The sequence below is a fragment of the Propithecus coquereli genome, unplaced genomic scaffold (genome assembly GCF_000956105.1).
Source record: "Propithecus coquereli isolate 6110/MARCELLA unplaced genomic scaffold, Pcoq_1.0 Scaffold235, whole genome shotgun sequence".
NCBI lineage: Eukaryota > Metazoa > Chordata > Mammalia > Primates > Indriidae > Propithecus > Propithecus coquereli.
Window position 1 is genome coordinate 3187495 of NW_012147897.1, and position 20800 is coordinate 3208294.

General features: G+C 54.6%; 2 protein-coding genes across 2 annotated transcripts in view; one reads left to right on the forward strand and one right to left on the reverse strand.

The window, feature by feature from the left end:
- The first annotated feature begins 216 nt into the window (after positions 1-216).
- On the forward strand, positions 217-7864 carry RELT (RELT tumor necrosis factor receptor). The gene is made up of 10 exons (XM_012645770.1): positions 217-328; positions 1811-1885; positions 2016-2182; positions 2406-2485; positions 3210-3467; positions 4790-4870; positions 5171-5252; positions 5402-5659; positions 6110-6308; positions 6462-7864. Exons 1-10 carry the CDS (start codon positions 284-286, stop codon positions 6507-6509), a joined length of 1293 nt encoding a protein of 430 aa, XP_012501224.1. The 5' UTR covers positions 217-283; the 3' UTR covers positions 6510-7864.
- Positions 7865-11568: 3704 nt separating this feature from the next.
- The window catches only part of FAM168A (family with sequence similarity 168, member A), a 182608-nt gene continuing 173376 nt past the window's right edge, over positions 11569-20800 (reverse strand). Inside the window, exons 7-9 of the mRNA XM_012645746.1 lie at positions 19644-19818; positions 18192-18322; positions 11569-17334 (exon numbers count right to left, since the gene is read on the reverse strand). Coding sequence (XP_012501200.1) covers positions 18210-18322; positions 19644-19818 — 288 coding nt within the window. The 3' untranslated portion in view covers positions 11569-17334; positions 18192-18209. The remainder of the gene's footprint in view (positions 17335-18191; positions 18323-19643; positions 19819-20800) is intronic.

Below are 20800 nucleotides of genomic sequence, written 5' to 3' on the forward strand. Positions count from 1 at the left end.
GTTACAAAAGATGTCTCCAAGAAGGGGAGGGGCATGATGAGGCATGTCTGACCTCCCTCCTCCTGGCAGGCAATCTAGTTTTGGGATATCCCTTTGGCCACAAGGGGGTCCATTCAGTCAGCTGGTGGGGGGGTGAGCCTTAAAATTTTATTTCAGTTCACACTGTCAAGTCCTGTCATCCTGAAAGTGGTGCTAGGGGACAGCAGCTGTCTGCCTGTCCCTGCTGCCCAGGTGAGTCTCCCCTCCATCTGCCATAGACTGGCGACCACCCCGGGGCCTGAGGATGAAGCTGAGCCCACTGTGCTGGCCCCTGTCCTGCCTGCTTGTGGTGAGTTGGGGAGGGGCCCTGGGGAAGGCAGAAAAGCCAAATACTCAGTCCTACACCCCAGCCTCCAGCAAGGGGGATGCAGGCGCTGCTCGGGAGCCCCGTGCTGTGGTGGGGCTTCATTACTCAGTGCTCGAAGAATCAATCTGAAGCAGTCAGACTCTAGGAAGCACCTCCAGATGCCTCCTGGCATGAGATGGTGACCCAGGAGCGGAGACCATGGCTGTCCCCACTCAAGGCACCAAACCGTGCCCACCCAGGCCCATGGTGGGGTGGAGAAGAAGGACAGACTTGCTGGCATTCATAGGCAAGGCAGACATGGTTGAGGTTAAGACGCCTGCCAGTAGGGAGGCATGAAAACCGAGCCCAGCAGGAGGGGTGGGCAGGGGACCTAGAGGAAACTGGGCAGAAGAGGCCTGGAATTTGGAGCCTGAGAACCTTAGCATCTTACAGGCTGGGTTTCTAGATCCATATTGGTCTAGGGACTCCCGATTCCAGGTCCTGGAATTAGAGCCTTAGGTGACTCTGGACTACAGACTTGCAGCGTCTTGGCGTCTGCTCTGGGACCATCTTTCTCCTGTGCTGCTGGAAGCTCAGGGAGGGCGAGACTTGGCCTCGGCCCCTCCAAGGGTTGCTGCTTGTGCGGGAGGCCTGCCAGCCTTAGCAGGTCAGGAGCAGGTCTGGGGCCTGAGGAGGTCTCCAGAGCCTCTGTGTAACATTCCACCTCCAGGGTAGCTGCTCCGCCCTGTGCCTGCTGCCACTCCAAAGCTTGGGACAAATTGGAGGAGGGATTCAGGGCGGACACTTCATACCTGAGAATGCGAAGCAGAGGGCGCTCCCAGTGGATGGGCTGGAGGACAGACGTTGAGAGGATAGATCGTTTGGAATGTGGCATGCCCTGTGTGGGTGCACGGGTGTGAATGGGGTGGCCTTGCCTCGTGGGGAGGTCACCGAGGAGGATGCGGTCCTGGAAACTCAGCCCAGGGCCCGGAGTAGGAAGCACGAGCTGCAGACTTGGCTCCAGGGATGATAAACAGAGGCTGGTTAATGACACGAGCAGCTGTGATGGGGGTGGGGGTGGGGACCAAGGCAGCAGGAACAGGGACGGAATCTGAGAGAGGAATTGGAAGCATTTCCTCGTCATCATCTGGTTACTGTGAAAGGGCTATGACTCAGAGACCCCAGGGCTTGACAATCCTGATCTGGCCCTGTCTGGGTCTTTCTAGCACTTTCCAGAGCAGATGTGGTTCTCTTCCTACCGAGGCACTGGCAATGCAACAGGTCTGGGACAGGGCAGGTTTTCCTCACAGCATGAGGGATTGAGGTTAGAAGAGTTTCCCTGAAGCCTGGGTGGAGTGGCCCTGAGTGGTCGGTGGTCCCCACCACCAGGGCCTTAGGAAGGAGACAGTGGATAGATGACCCCAGAGACCATATGCCCAGCACTTTCTGCCTTTCTCAACGCGCTACTGCCTGCTGTTCTTTCAGCTGCTGCCCTGGTCTCTGGCCACTCCAACATCAACGACCCCATGGCAGTGCCCACCTGGGGAGGAGCCCAACCTGGTGAGCATTGCCGCCCATCTGCCCTGTCCTCGGAAGACTCCTGAGGGCCAGGGACAGAGTCCCAGACCTGGCTTCCCCAGGGACCTCAGGCTTAGCTCCTGGCCTTGTTCTCACCCTTTACTGCCCACAGGATGTGGGGCAGGACACATTATGCAGGTCCTGCCCCCCGGGCACCTTCTCAGCCTCATGGGGCTCCAGCCCATGCCAGCCCCATGCCCGCTGCAGCCTTCGAAGGCGGGTGGAGGCCCAGCTGGGCACGGCGACTCAGGATACACTGTGTGGAGGCTGCCAGCCTGGGTAAGCCATGGGGCTGGGGGTGGGGGCTCATGGCCAGGTGACCAGGCCTTTGGATCCTAGGGTCCTAGCCTCACCCCAACCTGAGCAGGCCTCAGTCTTCCCACCTGGGAAATGGGATGATGCAGGCCCAATAAGGGTATCTGGTAGGAAGGAACCCAATCTACCTTAGGGATACTTTTTGGGGGAAACTTCCAGCCCTCAGTGACATCTTCCCTCCCTGCAGGTGGTTTGGGCCTTGGGGGGTCCCCCGAGTTCCATGTCAGCCATGTTCCTGGGCACCTCTTGGTACTCGCGGCTGTGATGGTGAGTGGCAGACTGGGACTAGGACTGGTGGGGGAGTGTGGGAAGCTGGCAAGCTTGAGCCCAGGAGCTGCCGCAGTGTCCGTGTGGGGGCAGTGGGGTCCTTCTCCCAGCCCAGGGGAGGGCGTGCAGCTAGAGGGTGTCCAGCAGGACACGGTCAGTTGCTCCCCTGGCTGTGTCTGCCCACCTTGCTCCTGAGTGGCAGAGACCATCCAGCAGGCGGCAGCCACAATTGGGGGCTGGGGGACGGGGGACTCACTTCCTGACCAGTCCCCTCTCCCTATCCCCTCAGACCCACGCGGATGAGCATGAGCACACATATGCACACATACACTCACATCCACGCACACGTGCACCCCCTCTCACCAAGAGCCAGTCACCTGGGGCAACTAATTCACGTTCCAGGCCATCGGGGTGGCAGGATCCTGTGTCCCTGTGCCCAGGCATATGCCCTGTGTGCCATCTGTTCACCCCTCTAACCTCAGAGGTTGGGGCTGAGGGTCTGGCTGTCCTGAGGCCTGAGGTGGCCCTGTTCAGGATGACCAATCAGACGGCCGAAAGGGAACAGCAGGGGCGTGACTTGGCCTTTGCTTCTCCAACATGGCAGGAGCGGGCACCCCAGGACACATCAGTTCCTCCCCACTCCACACTAACTTGACCCCGGGCCTCTGCCTCTCTGTCTGCGTTTCTCTCTGCCCATCTTGCCTTCATCCTCCGTGACACACAGAATGGGGGCGGCGAGCCCGACGTGGTGTGGAGGTGGCCGCGGGGGCCAGCGGCAGTGGTGAGACGCGGCAGCCTGGGAACAGTACACGGGCAGGCGGCCATGAGGAGACGGCCGCGCAGTACGCGGTCATTGCCATCGTGCCTGTCTTCTGCCTCATGGGGCTGCTGGGCATCCTGGTGTGCAACCTGCTCAAGCGGAAGGGCTACCACTGCACCGCTCACAAGGACGTCGGGCCCCGCCCTGGAGGTGGCGGCAATGGTGAGGCGGGCTGCGGTCCAGGCGGGGAGGACGAAGGGCACGAGCTAGGAACCCCTCCGGCTGTGGGGGTGTGACAGGGAGAGGCCTGCGAGAGCTAGTCGGGAGGCGACAGCTGACAAAGTGGGAGGAAGGGTGAGGGGCCGAGGTGCGGCAGTGGGGGCAGAGCAGAGGCCAGATACCGGGTCAAGTGTCTTCGGCAGGATTCCTACCCTGGGAGAGGCCCTGCCAAGCTGTGGGTTCTGGGCTCTGGGGGCCACAGATATGTGTGTGGTTCAGGGTCAGACGGCCTTCAAGATACTCAAGGTGACCTCTGACCTCTGGCCTGGAGTGGGAGAATTGAATGCTCTGCGTCACGAGGGCTGGCAGGGCAGCTGTCCTGGGCGGGCACCACGAGGGGCTTGGGTTTCAGTTCCAGGCTGTGGTTTGAGTTACAAGTCCTGGAACCAGAGGGAGAGGCATGTTCCACCACCCCGACTCCAGGGCCCTGGGCCTCTTTCTTCTTCTCCACCCACCACTGTCACCTGAAGGGTAGGGGGTCCCACATGCTCATACTCTGCCCTGTATGTCTAGAGTAAAATGGCATCTCCCATGCCAGTACCCCAAGCTGCCCAGCTGGCCAGAGTCCCTTCCAACTTCTGACATTGAAGTCTGGAGGAGGCAGGAAGGGGACAGGAACTTTAGGCAGGCAGGAAGGAAGGTGGTGACTCAGGGCCATGTTGCCTGAGACTGCACTTGTTTTCCTAGCCTAGTGACTGACTTTGAGTGCTGCCTGGGTGCAAGTCCTGGGATCTCTGTTTGCCGTTGGGCTCAGGATTGATCACGGTGGTCTGTTCTCACGCCCTTGAGGTTTAGGCCCAAAGCTGACCAGGGGCTCTCAGTTCAGTAGATACATAGACAGGGTGGTGTGCAGGGAGGTGGTAGGCCTAGAATGGCAGAGTTCGCTGTAGATGTTGGGAGTTCTGGGCAGGGAGGTGACCCACAACTCCCTGAGGCTGAGAAGGGGACAGTGCAGGCCCAGAAGAGGCTGACCCCTGCCCCCCCCCACACACACACTCTGGGGACTGTGGAGTTCAGATGGTTCTGAAACCTCTAAGCACCTGGGGCTTCTGGGTGTGGGGAAACAGTAAAGATATGATGGGCCTCATCTGATCCTGCAGGTGCAGGGCTCTGGGAGACTTCTGTCACCCAAACACATACGCACAGGGCTCTGCTGTGACTCTTCGGGAGGCCGGGGGTGCCCTCTGCCGGCTGATCCTGGAATAAGCTTGGGAGCCTGGAGTCCCCTCTCTTCTGTAGGATCATGGTCCTCTTCTCTTCCCCAGGAATCAACCCTGCCTACCGGGCAGAGGATGCCAACGAGGACACCATTGGGGTCCTGGTGCGCCTGATCACAGAGAAGAAAGGTGAGGAGAGGGTCTGACCCCATCCCGGTGCCCAGGAGAGGAGGGTCTCCTCCAAGAGCCTGTGAGGCAGCTGCAGGGGTCAGAGCCCTGCCCTGGGATGCCTCAGCCCCGCCTGGCACGCTCTGGCCCAGCAGTGCTGCCTCTTGGCCTCCTGTTCTCACCTGATGAAGCGGGGAGGGGAAGGCGCCCAGACCAGGCTGGGGAAGGGCAGTGTTTAGGTAGTGGGTTCTCTGCTGGGGCAGGGCGTGGGAGGGCTGCCTTGTGTGGCCAGAGCCAGGTTCTGACTGCAGCCGCCCACAGAGAACGCTGCGGCCCTGGAGGAGCTGCTGAAAGAGTACCACAGCAAGCAGCTGGTGCAGACGAGCCACAGGCCTGTGCCCAGGTGAGTGGGCAGGTGGGAGAGAGCGGGCCAGAACCTGCAGATAGTCCGCCTGCCTCCTGGGGACTCATCACTTGCATCTGTTCCTCCTCATGACACCTGGCCCCTCCTGGCCTGCCCTCCTGACTGCTCCAACGTGTGCCCTCCTGCAGGCTGCCACTGGTGCCCCCCAGCGCGCCGCACATCTGTCCGCATCGCCACCACCTCCACACCGTGCAGAGCCTGGCCTCGCTCTCTGGCCCCTGTTGCTCCCGTTGTAGCCAGAAGAAGTGGCCTGAAGTGCTGCTGTCCCCTGAGGCTGCAGCTGCCACCTCTCCTGCTCCTAGCCTCCTGCCCAACCCAGCCAAGGCTCCCAAGGCCGGGGCCAAGGCAGGACGCCAGGGCGAGATCACCATCTTGTCTGTGGGCAGGTGAGGTGGGCACAGACAGGGTCAGAGAGACAAGGAGACAGCCTGGGGTGGGGCAGGGCAGGGCCCTAGGTTGAACCCTAAGCACCCTGCTTAGTCGTGGCCCTGCCCTTGTTGGGCCTCTCTGGGCAATGAGGGGTGGCCAGAAGAAGGTCAGGACTTCCCAGCTATGCTGTGTGTCATGTGGAGCCCTTGGGTCTCCAGGGCAGAGTCTTGGCCCCCATGCCACCTGGGGCCTCTCAGGCCAAGGGCCTGCCCACCTGCAACCTAGAGCTGTGGTGGGTGGGGGCTGGGTGCAAACGGTGGTGGAGTAAAGCCCTTGTCTGTGGGTGGGAGCTGGGCAGGGCTCAGGTTTTGATCTGTGAACTTGCTCTGTGACCCTGGGCAGATGCTGCCCTCTCTACACCTGGGATTCCCCCTCTAACGGGATCGATCGCACCACTTCTCATACAGGTTCCGTGTGGCTCGAATTCCCGAGCAGCGGACAAGTTCAGTGGTGTCTGAGGTGAAGACCATCACAGAGGCCGGGCCCTCAGAGGGTGATCTCCCCGACTCCCCACGACCTGGCCTGCCCCCTGAGCAGCGGGCACTGCTAGGAAGTGGCGGAAGCCATGGGAAGTGGCTGAAGCCCCCAGCAGAGAACAAAGCCGAGGTGAGGGCTCGGGGGAGGTGTCTGCGCCAGGGCCAACTCTGACCAAAGATAGGGCAGGGGTGGATGTGCAGGGGGCTCCAGGCAGGGGCCACTTTTCTGGATCCCAGAAGCCAGCCCTTGACTCAGGTCTGACCCCTCACCCCTGTGCCCCAGGAGAACCGCTATGTGGTCCGGCTAAGTGAGAGCAACCTGGTCATCTGAGGGGCTGCCTGGTCTGAGAGCACTACAGCCTGGCCTGGGAGGTTCTGAAGGCTTCCTGGAGGAGGTAGAGCCGCAGCTGGGACTGTGAGGACCGAGATGCAGTGGCTCAGCAGAAGAAACAGTAAAGGCCAAGGCCTGGAGGTGGGACCCTCCACCTCAGTGAGGAGCAAGGCAGGTCGGGAGCACCGCGTGCAGGAGCAGATCGAGAGCCCCGCCCCCGCCCCTGCTGCCTCGGCTCCTCCCCTGCAGGATGCCCCTGACCCCGTGCCTGCACTGGCCAGATCTAGGAGCCCCCGGGATTCTCTGTACCGCCAGGGGGCTAGGCTTGGTGGGAGGGAGGGTCCTGTGTCTGGCACCACTGGCCCCTTCCCTTGGTAATTAGCCATCCCCTGCCCCTGTACAGGCCCTAGAGCAGATGTGCCTCCCCCTCCTCTTCTGGCAGGTCTTGTAAAGGGAAGGGCAACAACAGCCCTGGGCTGGGAGGCTGAGTTCCTGGGTTCTAACCTGGGGCACGCTCCTGGCCATTGCTGAGTCGTGGTTTTTCTGACTGTGAAGTGGGAGGAGATGATGTCTCAGTACCCAGGGCCTCTCCAGCTCCTTGCAGGTTCTGGGCTGGGTTGTGGGGGGCAGGGGAGCTGGACTCTGCCACCACTCCCAGCAGTAGCTTTACCTGGCCCCACTGTTGCTGCTTCCAGGGCCTCTGCCTTCAAGGCCCCTCCAGGGCTGTCCATCGATGGCTCTGCCTACAGATGGGGCTTAATGCATGTGCCTGCCCCACCCTGCTGTTTTTAATGAAATTGCAGAAGCAGTCTTGACCCGGGCAGGGCTGTGGTACAGAGCCCCAGCCTGCCCAGCCACCCCCAAGATCTCAGGAGCTTCAGGGAGAGGAGTGTTGGCGGGGCTGGAGCCAGTCTCTGGCCTCAGTGGCTTCCGTGTCCTGTGGTGCCAGCGTGTCTGGGCAGCGCAGGCGACTGCCAGGCCCAGCCCCACCCTCTGCTCCGGCTCAGCAACTTGGTTATTTATGTGGGGCCATGCAGGCGCGGGCCGCCGCCCGCCCCCATTTCTCTTATTTATTGCAATTTGCTGTGGCCCTATCCTTGCATCTCCGTCCCCATCCATTTGTTGAGTAATAAAAGGTGGGAAAGTGCTGTCATGAGGAGCTTCCTTTCTCTGTGCCCCTTCCCCAGCCATCTGTCTGTTCAACACAGACCTCTCAGGCCCTGCTGTGTGGCGGCGTGTGCTGGGCAGGCTGTCCCTCCCCGCCCGCGCCCGCTCCTCCGCTGCAGGGAAGCAGGGCCCGGAGGAGGCCCTTCACCTCCTCTGGTTCTCAACGAAGGCCCTAGGGTGAGGGCTGTTCAGAGGAAATAGAGTGTGAGCCACATATGTAATTTTAAATTGTTTAATTACATTTCAAAAAGTAAAAAGAAATAGATGAACTTAATTTTAATAATATTAATAATATATTTTTTAACTTAGTATATCCAAAATATTTCATTCCAATATAAAATCAGTATAAAAATTACGAATGAGCTATTTTTCTTTGCTGGTATGTGTTTTACACATCTCGATACGAACTAGCATATTTCAAGGACTGAATAGCCACATGGCCAGTGGCCGCCGCACTGGACGGTGTAGCTCTAGAGGTGGCGGCAGCCATGTGGAGCCTGGGAGACGAGAGGTAGTAAGGAAGGCAGGGGCTGGAGAGTGTGTTGGGGGGAGTGTGTTCCAGGAGAGGGAACAGCATGTGCAAAGGCCATGCACCAACAAACAGGACGAGCTGCAGAGGGTGGTCATGCAGGCCTTATGCCAAGGATGCCAGGGAGCCTCCAAAGCATTCAGGGTGCAGGGAGCACGATTTGTCAGCTCCCTCTTGGTCACAGTGTGGAGGGCAGAGGAGCAACGAGAGCAGGGGTACCCCCAGCAAGCTGCTGCAGCCACCCAGGCAAGAGGTGGAGAGAGACAGGTGAGGTGGGTCCAAGAGATTCCTAGGGCAGAACTGCCAGAGGTTCGTAATGGGATTGTGGGTCAAGGATTAGGGCCAGCTGGTAGGGCAACGGGCGGAGCAGCCCTGGGGCACCTGTGACACAGCCCTGGCGGATGTCCTGAGGCATCCGGATGTGAAGGCCTGGAGCTCTCAAGAGACAGACCTGGCTGACAAGAATATCTACAAGGACTCAGGTGGGCACTGGGCCTGGAGGGAGCACATCCTGGGGAAGGGCTCAGGGCAGATCTTGGGCTGCTCCAGGGCACGGCAGAGAAAGCACTGCTAGGGAGGTGGCAGTAACCAGGAGAGGGCAGTGTCCTTGCAGCCAGGGGAAGGTGTGGGAGCAGGGAGGGCTGCAAAGCCAGGTGCTGCATGCCCTGGTGCGTGGGCATAGGGACTTGGTAGGCATCATCTCAAGGGAGTGGTGAGAGCAGGGCAGGGTCCAAGTGGACTGCCCTCTGCAGAAGCCTGACTATGCCAGGCCATGGCTGGCGGGGCCTTAGGTTCTGGGGAGGGACTGGTTTTTAGTTAATTTGGTGTTTTACTGGTGTTTGGTATTTGTTTAAAGATGGAAGAGGGGGACATATTTAAATGTTAATGGCCTTCTCACAGACAGGATGAAGAACTAGAAAGTGACACTTGACGGAACCTGGGGAGGCAGCACGTGGCTGCTGTGCTGGGGCTGCAGGAGGCCTGGCTTTGCAGAGGGCAGGGGCCTTTCTCCTGGCAGAAGCCTAGGTGGGGGCCTGGCCTAGCAGCTACAGACAAACTCCTGCCCTGGGGCAGATGTGCTTTGGGATCCAACATCTCCCAGCTTCTCCCTTGGTACCTAAGGCACAGGCTTCTCTCTCTGGGGCTTCTCAGGTGGCCAGGAAAAGGATAGGGGCACCTCTGAGGACACAGGAGGCAAGGTTTTGCCTGCACTAGGAGAGAGGAAGGAAGGAGACAGGGAGGCTGGGCATCAAGAGGAATTTTCTGGAATGGCAAAGGTTGCCAAAGTCTAGGACAGGGTGTCCATTGTAGGGGACAAGCAGGCATCACCAGTGCTCCCAAAGAAGTGTTCCCTGGGGCTGTCAGGTGCACTTAGGGTCCCCATTTGCCAGCTGTTCAGCTGCATCTCAGGGTTTGGCTTCTCCGACTACGCTGACCCTCAGCCAGCCAAACCACCCACTTCACCCAGGACTTGGGTGGCACCTCACCACGCTGGGGCAGACTCTCAGGCCGCGGCCTCCTTCCCCAGGGAAGGCTGGCCTGTGGTCTCCAGATGCCCTCTCCCCGACCTGCCCGCCTCCTGGGGAGAAGCCATATAGATGCGAGCCACGGTGGAGACCGAGGCCAGGTGTGAACACCTCCATCACAGTAAGCACTGTCCCCCCACCCCAATTTTCTGCCTGCTGAAAGGTGTGAGAAAGGTATGGCCCTGGCTTCAGTTTCTTTACCTGTCCTTTGGGGTGTTGAAGCCAGCTGCAAAAAGAGTGGGACAAAGAGCTGAGGGATCACGTAGGGGTGTGTCTGGTGCCCTTGGTCTTGAGGGCTCACACCCTCACCTGCAAGCTTTCCTGCCTGTCCTGTTCCTGCAGCCCTGTCAGCTCTTGAGCTCAAGATAGGTCCAGGCCACTGGCTGAAGTGGGAGCTGGGGGTCAGGGTGGGGCTCTGGGCTGGCCACTGAGGGGCAGTTCTGAGTTTATCCTCTCAGTCCACTCACCCTCCACCCCCAGGGCCAGAATGATGGGGGCAGGGGCCCAAGTCTCCACCTCCCCATCTGTTCCCGGCCCTCAGCCCTGCCACCGTGACCTGGAGCCTCGGGGAGAGGCTTACACCGGAGAAACTGCTGTGACACAGCCCCGGCAATGCCTGTGGCCAGAGGTACCCTCTCCTCCCCCGCAGTGGGTGGGTTTCCTGTTGGGTTTGGGTCAAGGACAGGAGGGAAGGCTGGGCAGAGGCAGGGGGTGAGGTTTGGAGGGAAGCGATGGAGAATAAGGAGTCCTGAGTTTTAATTCCAGCTGCAGTGTGAGCCAAGTTACTTGGCCTCTTTGGCCTGTGTTCTCTCCAGTTGAGGAGGTTGAATTCTTGGAGGTGTGGCTATGGGCACATGGGGCACAGACTGTAGGGGCCAGGCCCCGGGAAGGAATGCTGGACGGATAACGCAGGAGGGAAGCCTGTGCCTGGACTAGGGCAGTGGCTTCGTCCGGGGGGGGGAGAGAAGAGATTCATATGTTAAGGAGGCAAAACTCACAGCACTTGATGGTTGTTTGGGTGGAGACCACATGGCCTCCCTTAACTGTCCCCCTTGGTTTCTGATAAATCTGCCCTCGAAGAAAGCTCAGGCCTTGCTTCCTCTGAGATGGGCAGAACATTGGGCTTACTTGCCTGGGCTAGGGAGCCAGACCAAGGGTGAGTTCCAGCTCTGTACCCTTGGCCAAGGTACTTACCCTCCTTAGCTGCCCCCCGGCTAAGATGGGGCTAACTATTGGGCTTACTCACATCCACCGGTGAGGATTATATGAATGAGTGAGTAGCAAGTGCCAGTCACACAGTAGGCACTCAACAGATGTCAGCTCTTAATGGCCTCACTGGGCTCTGTGTCACACAACTTAGTCCAAGTGCTAAAGCTGCCACTTCATAGCTCCCCATCGTCTGAGAGACCCCGAGGGCAGGCCCCTGCTACGTCTGCTATGAGATGCAGCATAGGTTTTTCTTGACCAGAATCAACTTGAGAAGCCCAGGGAACTCACTGGCCCAGAGTGTGGTCTTCTGCTCCCTTCCCCAAAAACCACTCGGTCTGGTCACCTGGACTTTTTTTTTTTTTGGAAACTTTTTTTTTTTAATAGTTATCGAATGTTCTACAGCTTACAGTAAATATCATAATTACAAATTCTTGGCTTCAATCTTTCAGAGTGATCACTATCTGATCTTCAAAACAAAACAAAACAAAAACCCAAAAGAATCCAGAACAACAAAACAAAACCAGATTTACATTTCATACACACAAGCGAGGCCGTGGGGCTTTCCAATCTTTACACTCCAGGCTGTGTTTTGGAAACACCTGTAAATCTTTGATTAAACTACTTGGAAGACACTGGTCAAAGGTTTATTATTATTATTATTATTATTATTTTAAATGTTTATTTCTTTTTAAAATGTGAGTTCCAATAAAATTTAAAAATTAGATTCCAACCTGTAGATTAAAATGAATTAAAAAATACAAAATCATATACAATGCTCTCTTCACAGGGATGTTACATGCTATGAGAACAGGTTTCACTGTCATGTGATATGAATCAGGGATGCAGATGCCTTGAAGTCAGGAAGGGGACAGGCCCTTGAGCCTTTAATGATCATTACAGACAACTCCAAGTTGCTAGGGGCCTGGCCTTACCTACCCGTGGGTAAGGAGGAACTTGAGTTACACCATAGATCCAGACAGTCTGGCTGACCCAGGAGGTTTCTTGGCCAGTCCCACCGTTTCCCTGACTCTCTTAGGCCTGAGGAAGAAGGCTAGAGCCTGGAGATGCTGGTCTTCCTGGGGTCAGGCCCACAGCTGATTTCACCCATTTGATTCCTGTGAGCTGCTACTTATCTGCGGAGCTGTTATATCAGTTCTCTTCAGGAAGGAAAATCCCCCGTCAGGGGCTGGAATGGGTACAGAGCCTCACTGCCACAGCAAGGCTATCCAGGACTAGGATGCAGCCATAGGGAAGCAAGTGCTGTCGGGTCCCTTTCTGGCTTTGTGGCAGCCAGTCAGTTGGCCTTTGAGTTAGACTCAACAGCATGCAAGACAGAAAATACCCACTGGAGAAACTGAGGGAGTGGGACCCAAGTCTGGCTCAAAGTTGGCCATGGAATGTTGAAGTTGGCCTGCCAGGAATTTTGAAGGCTAGGCCCTGGAACCATGTAATGCCTAATTTCAGAAACAAGGAGTTTTCTAGGAGAGGGGGGCATGGACAAGTGAAGGACAAACCCTGCAACCAACCTGGCATGCCCATGGAAGCCTGAATGCTCAGAGGCTCAGGTGTGGAATCTGACCAGTTAGCCAGGCAGGGTTCCTCCAGTGTGTAGGGGCCTGGCCCCAGGGACTGCACACTGACAGGAAGCCTGCTTCCCACCTGCCCAGTCCACTACTCAACCTGCCCCTGGTTCTCAAGCTTGGCAAGCAGCTGGGGCTGCTCACCAGTGGGATGGGAAAGCAGAGCTTCCACGTACTTCACTGAACTGCAGCTGAGGAGGAATGCCATGGTGATACGGAAATGACTGATCCAGCCAGAGTGCTGTGATGAAGACCACAGGGCCCAGAGCAGGGCCAAGGAATCTGGTATGCAGTGCGTCACTGGAACCCTGGATGAGTCCTGTGTGCACAATGAGGATGCTAGAACTTAGTGACCAAGGGGCCTGTCCTACTTTTATGCTCCATATGATTTATTTCTGAAAGCCATTCAGAACAAAGCAAGCCCTCCAAAAAAGTACCCCGTATCTCTGCAAGTGGGATACCTCCAATTTGGAACAATTTGGATGGCCAGGGGCAAGGATTAGTATGCATGGAGCCTACATGCTCAGAGTCTCTGTAGGTCCTGGTTCTCACCCACGGGAAAAGCAAGTCCAGGGGCTTTAGTCCATATGGTTTTGGCTTTTCAGGGCTACACTGGGTCCCCCTGAAGTGCCAACTCACTGGATCTGGGCAGTGGGCAGACTCTCAGGGGTCAGAAAGCCAGGATGCACAGGCTTCCCAGGGACATGGGGCTTCCCAGGGACATGGGTCTTTCAATAGAAAGATGCCTCGTGCTATCCTTGAACATGTCCTGAGCATCCTGGGCAACATGACCCCAAAGTGTTTTGTCCAAGTTAAGCCTTTTGTTGCAAATTCTCATTCTCCCTGTGCTGCCAGCTGGATTTGCCTCTGGGTCCCCACAGCCCATCACAGGCCTGGTCTAAAGCAACAATTCATAAAAAGCTGCTCAGCTGAGAGGACTGAGCTTCCCAGGTCTCCATAAAGTCTTCTTCTGTTTGGAGACAGGCAGGCAGCCCCTCCCTTCATGCTTGCCACTCCGAGACCCAGCAGGTGGCAGCAGAAAGAGCAGATTTGAAGAGTTAAAATTTGGCTCTTTCCCTTATTAGCTGTGTGACAAGTCTCTTAAGCCTTCTGAGCCTTACTTTTTGCATCTATAAAATCTGAATTTTGGCAATCCATGTCAGAGTACCTTGCATATCAAAAAAGCTCTGGACAGGCGTGTGTGTCCATGCTGAATATTCAGGGAAGGGGATATGCACTTTAGGGTCATTGCCAGGTAAGGAAGAGAAGGAATGGCAACTGTTCTATGTCATGGGGAAGAAATTAAATATGTATTTTTTTCAAAATGTGGCAAAAGATTATATTCCAGGCTTTCACTATCTGGGGGCAAGCCAGCTTCTAGACACAAAATTCCTGGGTCCCAGGCTGGTGAGGAGGGGGAGTAAGGTAGAAGTGGGGGAAGCCAAGAGGGTTTGTTGGTGACTGGAACCACCTGTACCCCTGACACTAGCCACCACGGTGTTGCACCTGGGGAGAGGCAGTGGGAATGAGATAGGGGTTCGCATGCTGGTGCCAGCGCTATAGTTCACTATGTCACATAGACACATCCCTTGTCCTCTCTGGCTTGCTTCAATGAGAGGGCCCTTCCAGCTCTGATCTTCTGTCCAGCTATACCACTGGGACATCCAGAATCTTTGGATAATCCCTATGGCACCTTCCACCAGACACCTGTGACCTTACCAAAAGCTGTACTCATCCTACCAAAGACACCCGACTGCCCCTGCTCTGCTGGGCTCAGTCCCTTTGCAGTGACTCACCAAGCTTGGCCAGGCTTGTGGATCTCTATCAAAGCAAGAGGGTGCAGCCAGCTGAACTGGGGCTCTGGTGCTCATGCTGAAAAAGGGTGCTGGGCCTGGGCTCTTCCAGACCACAGCTTTTCAGTGCCTTATTTTCACCTTGAGACCTCCTTTGCTCTTGAATTACACAGGGGCTAAGATAGGGTGTTGAGCACAGATGCTTCAGTATGTGAGCCTCCGTGGGGTCAGACTGGAGGGTAAAGAGAAAGGTGAAAGCCTAGAATTAAAGTAGCTCTGTCACTTATTAGCAAGATACTTTTCTGAGCCTCGGTTTCCTCATGGATCAAATGGGAAGAATAATCTCTATTTCACAGGGTTAAAACAGACGATGTATTTGAAACTGCTCTATGAAATGTGAGGTCCAGATGTTAGTTTTACTTAATGGTGTAGAAGAACAAAAGTTACACGGTCATTTCTCGGTCTGCTCCTTTTCTTTCCTCCTCTCTGTGATTCTACCCCAGCCCACTTGGAGGCAGCAGGATCCAGGGAAGCCTGGCAGGATACCAGCATTCTGCTCACTGTATGTAGTCTGTTCCCTTTCCTTCTGTAAGCTGTTTCCTCATTTGTCACTCAGGTGTAATAACTCTGACCCTGTCACCTCAGGGCCTGTAAATTAAAGGCTGTGAAGTGCTTTGAAATCTATGATGCACCTGACAAATGCAAAGGTTTCCTATTATTACCATTATTATTATTTTGGCATTTTTCAAACACGCATGACATGATCTAGAACAACCTTCACCCACCTTTACAAAACCAAAGAGGGTAGGAGGAGGTATTCGCAAAAATGGATTAACACTGGAAAACTTTGTGGTTTTAAAATGAAACCTCATCAGCACCCCAGAACAGATGATTTAGAGCAGTAGGATTTTTTCTTACTGGTCCTGAAGTTCCCTGGAAGCCCAGGAAGGTGGGCCCCAAACTCCTGGCTCTGGAACAAGGATGCTGATGGGCTTTGCCCTCCTGGGAGCAGCTAGAGAGCTTCTGAGGTCCTTCCAGCCCAAGGGCTTCCTGATGTTTTTCCTCGTTTTGGGAGGCAGGGGGAAGGGTATATCCAAGTTTGCATGAATTTAAAATGAAAAGTTATTTAAAAGTCCCGAATGTTGTCAATGATCCCATTTTGTATAGTAAAATATTCCTGCCCTATGCCCAGAGGGGCTGCTGGCCCAGCCAGGTGCTGGGTGCAGGAGGGTGGTGTTGGGCAATCCAGGCTCCTGGATGAGACTAGCAGGGGCCTCCTTGTCCCAGGGGTCCCTTTTCTCCCAGATGAGCCTATGTCTCCTGGGCCTCATCCTCGTCCTCCTTTCCTGGTGACTCCCACTCTCTTCCTTCTCTTCCTCTCCTCTCAGGATGAGGCGCTACTGTCCTAAAAGCATGGCCTCTCCTTTTTGGCCAGCCCACCTGCTCCTTTTCCTAGAGGTGAAGTCAGGCACAGGACGAAAGTTCCAGATGTCTTCACAGAATTTCCAAATGCTATTTCTTCATTTGCAATTTCTGTTCCTGCCATCTGCCCCCATGTGGCCTCTGCCCAGTCTTCAACCCCCGCCTTTGGAGTCCGTGGAGGAAAAGAGCAGAAACAAGAGCCCAGAGACTGTTCCAGAGCTCACCAGGTGTGGGCGCTGCTGACTTAATTTTTACAAAACCAAGCCAATCCATGCCTAGGTAAAATTTTGTAGGCAACATGCCACTAGGTAGGAAGGCTGCATTTAATGCTAATTTACTGCGAGGTCTGGGAAACTCTTTTCCTCTTCTCTGGGCCTCAGTTTCCTCGTCTATCAAATAGGGGAATGGATGAGATGATTGCTAAGGTCCCTTCAGTTCCATGAGTCTATGAAATGTTTATTGCTATTGCTTTTCCTTCACTATCCTGACCTTCAGAGCCGCCAGCGCCCACCTGGAATGTGGTTCCTTCACTTTGGCCATGAGTGGCACAAGGTAACCAAGAGCTTGGCCTGCCTGCCAGCCCTACAGACGGGTGAGCCTTGGCACTGGGAAGGGCAGAAGGGAAAGGGAGAGAAATGCCCTAGATTCCCACTCTAATCAGGAGAAAGCTCCTTATCAGAGTGGGTTCATGACAATTTGGAGGCCAAGGTCTGGATTACACAGGGCACCTGGCCTTCCAAGGCCTCAGGATGCTGGTCCCACCACACTGCAGTGCTTGGCAGGTCTGAGGTCAAAATCACCTTTTGAGGAAGTGCCAGGTCAGTTAACATCACTGTGCAAATCAGAAGGTCCAGGCCCAGATAATTTGGCCAAAAACCTTACTTCAAACCAAAGCTATCAGGCAAGCACCTCTCCCCTTCCCTCTCCTTCCCAGCAGTGCCCCGCTCCCCCCCCCCCCGCAAATTCTCCCAAAGAAAGACTCTGGTTTCCCCAGGTTCTCAGCCTGGGGTATTAAGCTGCTAATACCACTCCTACATAATCAGGTGGTTTTGATCTTGGTCTGTTGCGATGGTTCTCAGAAGATGTTTCATTTGTGTCAGGACATGGTAATGTCCTGAATTAATCTTGCTTAAGAAAAAACAAAAAAAGAACAATTCCCTAGAGATGTGGCCTGCTCAACAGCTCTGAGTTCCTACCCTAGACCGAGGGCCACATCTGTTTATGTTCTTCATATAAAACAGATTTCAGCTGAACCGTTGCGATAAACCCCACTCTCTGCGTGCCACTAGATGGGGATCCCCAGGGACAAGATGCTTAGGGAAGAAAAGAAGAGCAGAGAGGACGTGGCTTGGTCAGGTAGGAAGAGGGGCTAGAGCTAGACGGGCAGCGGCTAAGAGGGGGACAGTGGGGGAGAGGCAGGAGATTGGAAAAAGCAGCTTTTACAAAAACCAAAAAATAAAAACCAAAACCATTAAAGATGCATAAAGTGACCCTTGCACTTCCGTTGTCTTTTCTTGCAAATAGAGGTGGTGCTGCTAGGGAACTGCTCCAGCACCGGTGTAAGACTTGAGTAGTTGTATACAATGTGTGACTCCAGATCTGGGGGGGGAAGGGAAAGCCATTAGGGACAGTGATATTCCAGGGGCCACTTGAGGAAGCTTTTGGACCCCTTCCCCTCAACCTAGGAGCCCTAAATGGAGCACTCTATGCATTCCCAGTGGAGCTGCTTGCTTCCCGCCCATGGACGTTATTGTGCTCTAGCACCAAGAACCCCTCCCTGAAGGAGGTAGAAGGCCGGGTGGATGGGGTAGCTGGGCAGAGGATTTCCGAGTGATATCCCTGGAGCCCTGCAGTTCACTGGCACTGCCTCAGGAGCTGCTGCTGAGAGCAGTAAGGAAGCTGTTCGGCCGGGTCAGCCCAAGGTCACCAACCAAAGCTAACATCCAATTTAGGTGAGATTTCATTTGAAGATGGGGCCCACAGTTAAAAGAAGTCTGAAGACCATAAGGTAAAGAGTACAGAATTTAGTACTAGAGAACTGGAGTTTTTTAGTTTTTATAAGCTAAGTAATGTTGAACTATATATTTATCTGTAAAACAAAGATTCTTATTTCACAGAGCTACTGAAAGGATTATGAGATAACATGTAAAGTGACAACTATTTTTTTTTAATTTTTTTTTTTAAATATGGAACGCTTCACGAATTTGTGTATCATCCTTGTGCAGGGGCCATGCTAATCTTCTCTGTATCATTCCAATTTTAGTATATGTGTTGCCGAAGTGAGCACAAGTGACAACTATTATTAAGAATGATATTACAGACCTTGGAGCAGGAAAGCAACCGATAACTTGAAAGCTGTCACCTGCCCCTGCTGACACCTGCACTCCAGACTGGAGGCTTTGGGGCAGTTCCTGTGTGCATCCCCCTCCCCACACTCCCACCCTGGCCCCACTCACTTGGATGGGCTGCAGGCTTTACCAGTGTGGGGGCACGTAGCTGTACGCAGGGGTTCCTTGGGCCCTGTATGTTGGCATGGAGACAGGGTGTGCCCCAATTGCGGTGTGCTGGGGTGTAGTCAGCAGGGTACCTGAGCATCCAGAGAGAGAAGAGTAAATGTGACAAGGCTGTACCAGGGCACAGGGATGAAGAGGATGAAACCACGGGCTTTCGCATGGCTGCTCCCACTGCCTGCACTGCCCCATGTCCCTTGCCTGCCTGTGGAACCACCGTCCGCCCTTCTCCACCTTGCCAGGCTTCACCTCCTTAGGGGAACCTCTGCTGGTGCTTGAAGATAGAATCAACCACTGTTCTTTGGAGGCCTCCTTTTACTGGTCTTTGTGCGTTTCTCTTATTGCACAAATATCACAGTGAGTAGTAACTGTTGGTGTCTGTGGGTATATTTCCCACACTAACCTGAGTGTTCCTTAAGGGCAGGCCTCTGGTCTGACTTACTGATATCCGGTCCCCAGGACCAGAACAAGCCTGGCACTGAGCAGAGATCCAATAGCTTGCTGATTTACCCTGGGGAGTGAGAGGCCTCAATAATCCCCTTACATTAGGGGCAGAATAAAATCCAAATGACACTCTACCGCTTGCACTCTCTTCCCTCAGAGCGTGACCCAACTGGTTCTTTTAAAGTTGGGTCTCTACAGGTTATTCATAGCCCTCTGGTCTTCTCATGCTCTTCATTGAAATGACCACAGTACTCAGTAGGTATCAACTCACCTGAAGACATCCTTAAATCTGCTCTTCCTAAATTTTGGCATAAGCCCCAGAAATGGGGAAGGAGTCCTCAGGGACTCCTGTTTCTCTCATTCCTTGCAGTGAATCACTGGATAGGTCCTCAAGCTCCTGCCTGCTAAGTAACACTGCCCTGCACCCTCTTTTCTGGGCCCCCTGCTGCTGCTGGAGTCCTAGCATCATCATCTCTCCCCTAAACCACACTGACAGGCTCCTCGCTGACCTACTTGCTTCCAGCTCTTCCCTTCTAATCCTGCCTCCGCCCTGCAGCCAGAGAATGTTTGACCCCCTTTGTGAGTTCCATTACCAAAAGGCATTCAAGACTTTTTACCATCTTATCTTTGCCAGCGCTCCAGCCACCCTTCTAACTCCAAACCCCTATTTCCTAAGAGCCTTGGACCTTTTCCATTCTGTGAACAAGCCTTATTCAAGTTCTTCCTGCGTGTGTTGCCCATCCGTCTTTCATTTCTCTGGTTAGCCTCTGTCCACCCTTTAAGGTCCAGCTCAATATGCCCTTGGTGAAATCTTCCTCATCCCTGCAGACAGATTTAGAGGATCCTTCCTCCCAGTTCCCAAAGCCCCAGCTATTGATTCCATGACTGTGTTCTCCATTCCATCTTGAGTTCCTGGAGAAGAAGGGTGGACAATGATGCAGATGTTGCTCTCACCTGCTGACATTGCCATGGTGGTGCCCGCCACCATACCCATGGCCACGCCATTGGTCCTGGGAGCAGCAACAGGAGCCGGGTAGATGGCGGAAGGAATGCTGTTGGGCTGGACGACCGTGGTGTGGTGGATGACATGGGGCTGGGCAGCGTACACCGGCTGTGTGTAGTAAGCTCCCTGGAGGAAAGAGGCTGAGGTCACACAAGCTTTTGGAGAGGTGGGCGGGATGTGGAGAAGAGGAGAGGGAAGGGGAGGCTCTGTTCTTCCCAGGCCCTAAGGGATGGGATGAGAGAAGCACTGGTCCCGGGACACAAGGTCTGGGCCCCAGCGGGGGCACCGCTTCTGTCTTCCTACATGACTGTGGTCAGTTCAGTGCTGGGCTCAGCTTCTGGTCTGAAAAATAAGGCTCTAACTCTGTCCTGCCTTGCTTCTAAGACTGCTGTGATGATCTAATGGGTTAAGAGCTTTACTCCCTTAATCCTGGTTTTAGCATTTTAAAATGTTTACATTTTATTGCAATGTATTTTTTATACCCTGCCTATTTTTTTTTTTTTTTGAGATAGAGTCTCACTCTATCACCCAGGCTAGAGTGCAGTGGGGTCATCATAGCTCACTGCAACCTCAAACTCCTGGGCTCAAGCAATCCTCCTGCCTCAGCCTTCTGAGGAGCTGGGACTACAGGCGTGTACTACGATGCCTGGCTAATTTTTCTATTTTTACTAGAGACAGGGTCTGGCTCTTCCTCAGGCTGGTCTCGAACTCCTGAGCTCAAGCAATCCTCCTGCTTCAGCCTCCTGAGTACCTGGGACTACTGGCATGCCACAGCACCTGGCTGATTTTTTCTAGTTTTTATAGAGATGGGTGATGGGTCTCACTTGTTGCTCAGGCTGGTCTCACACTCCTGGCCCCAAGCAATCTTCCTGCCTTGGCCTCCCAAAATACTAGGATTACAGGCGTGAGCCACCGCGCCCAGCCGAAACTGCCTAAAATTTAAAGGTAGGGACTACAGTGGATCAGTTACTAAGCATGTGAATGAAGCTGGTGAACTCCAGGGCACCGTGCACACGCACTGAAGGGTTATTAGTGGTAATATCATCTGGTACAAATGCTGGCATTTTACATATTTAAAAAATGTCATAAATGGATAGCATTTCCCAAG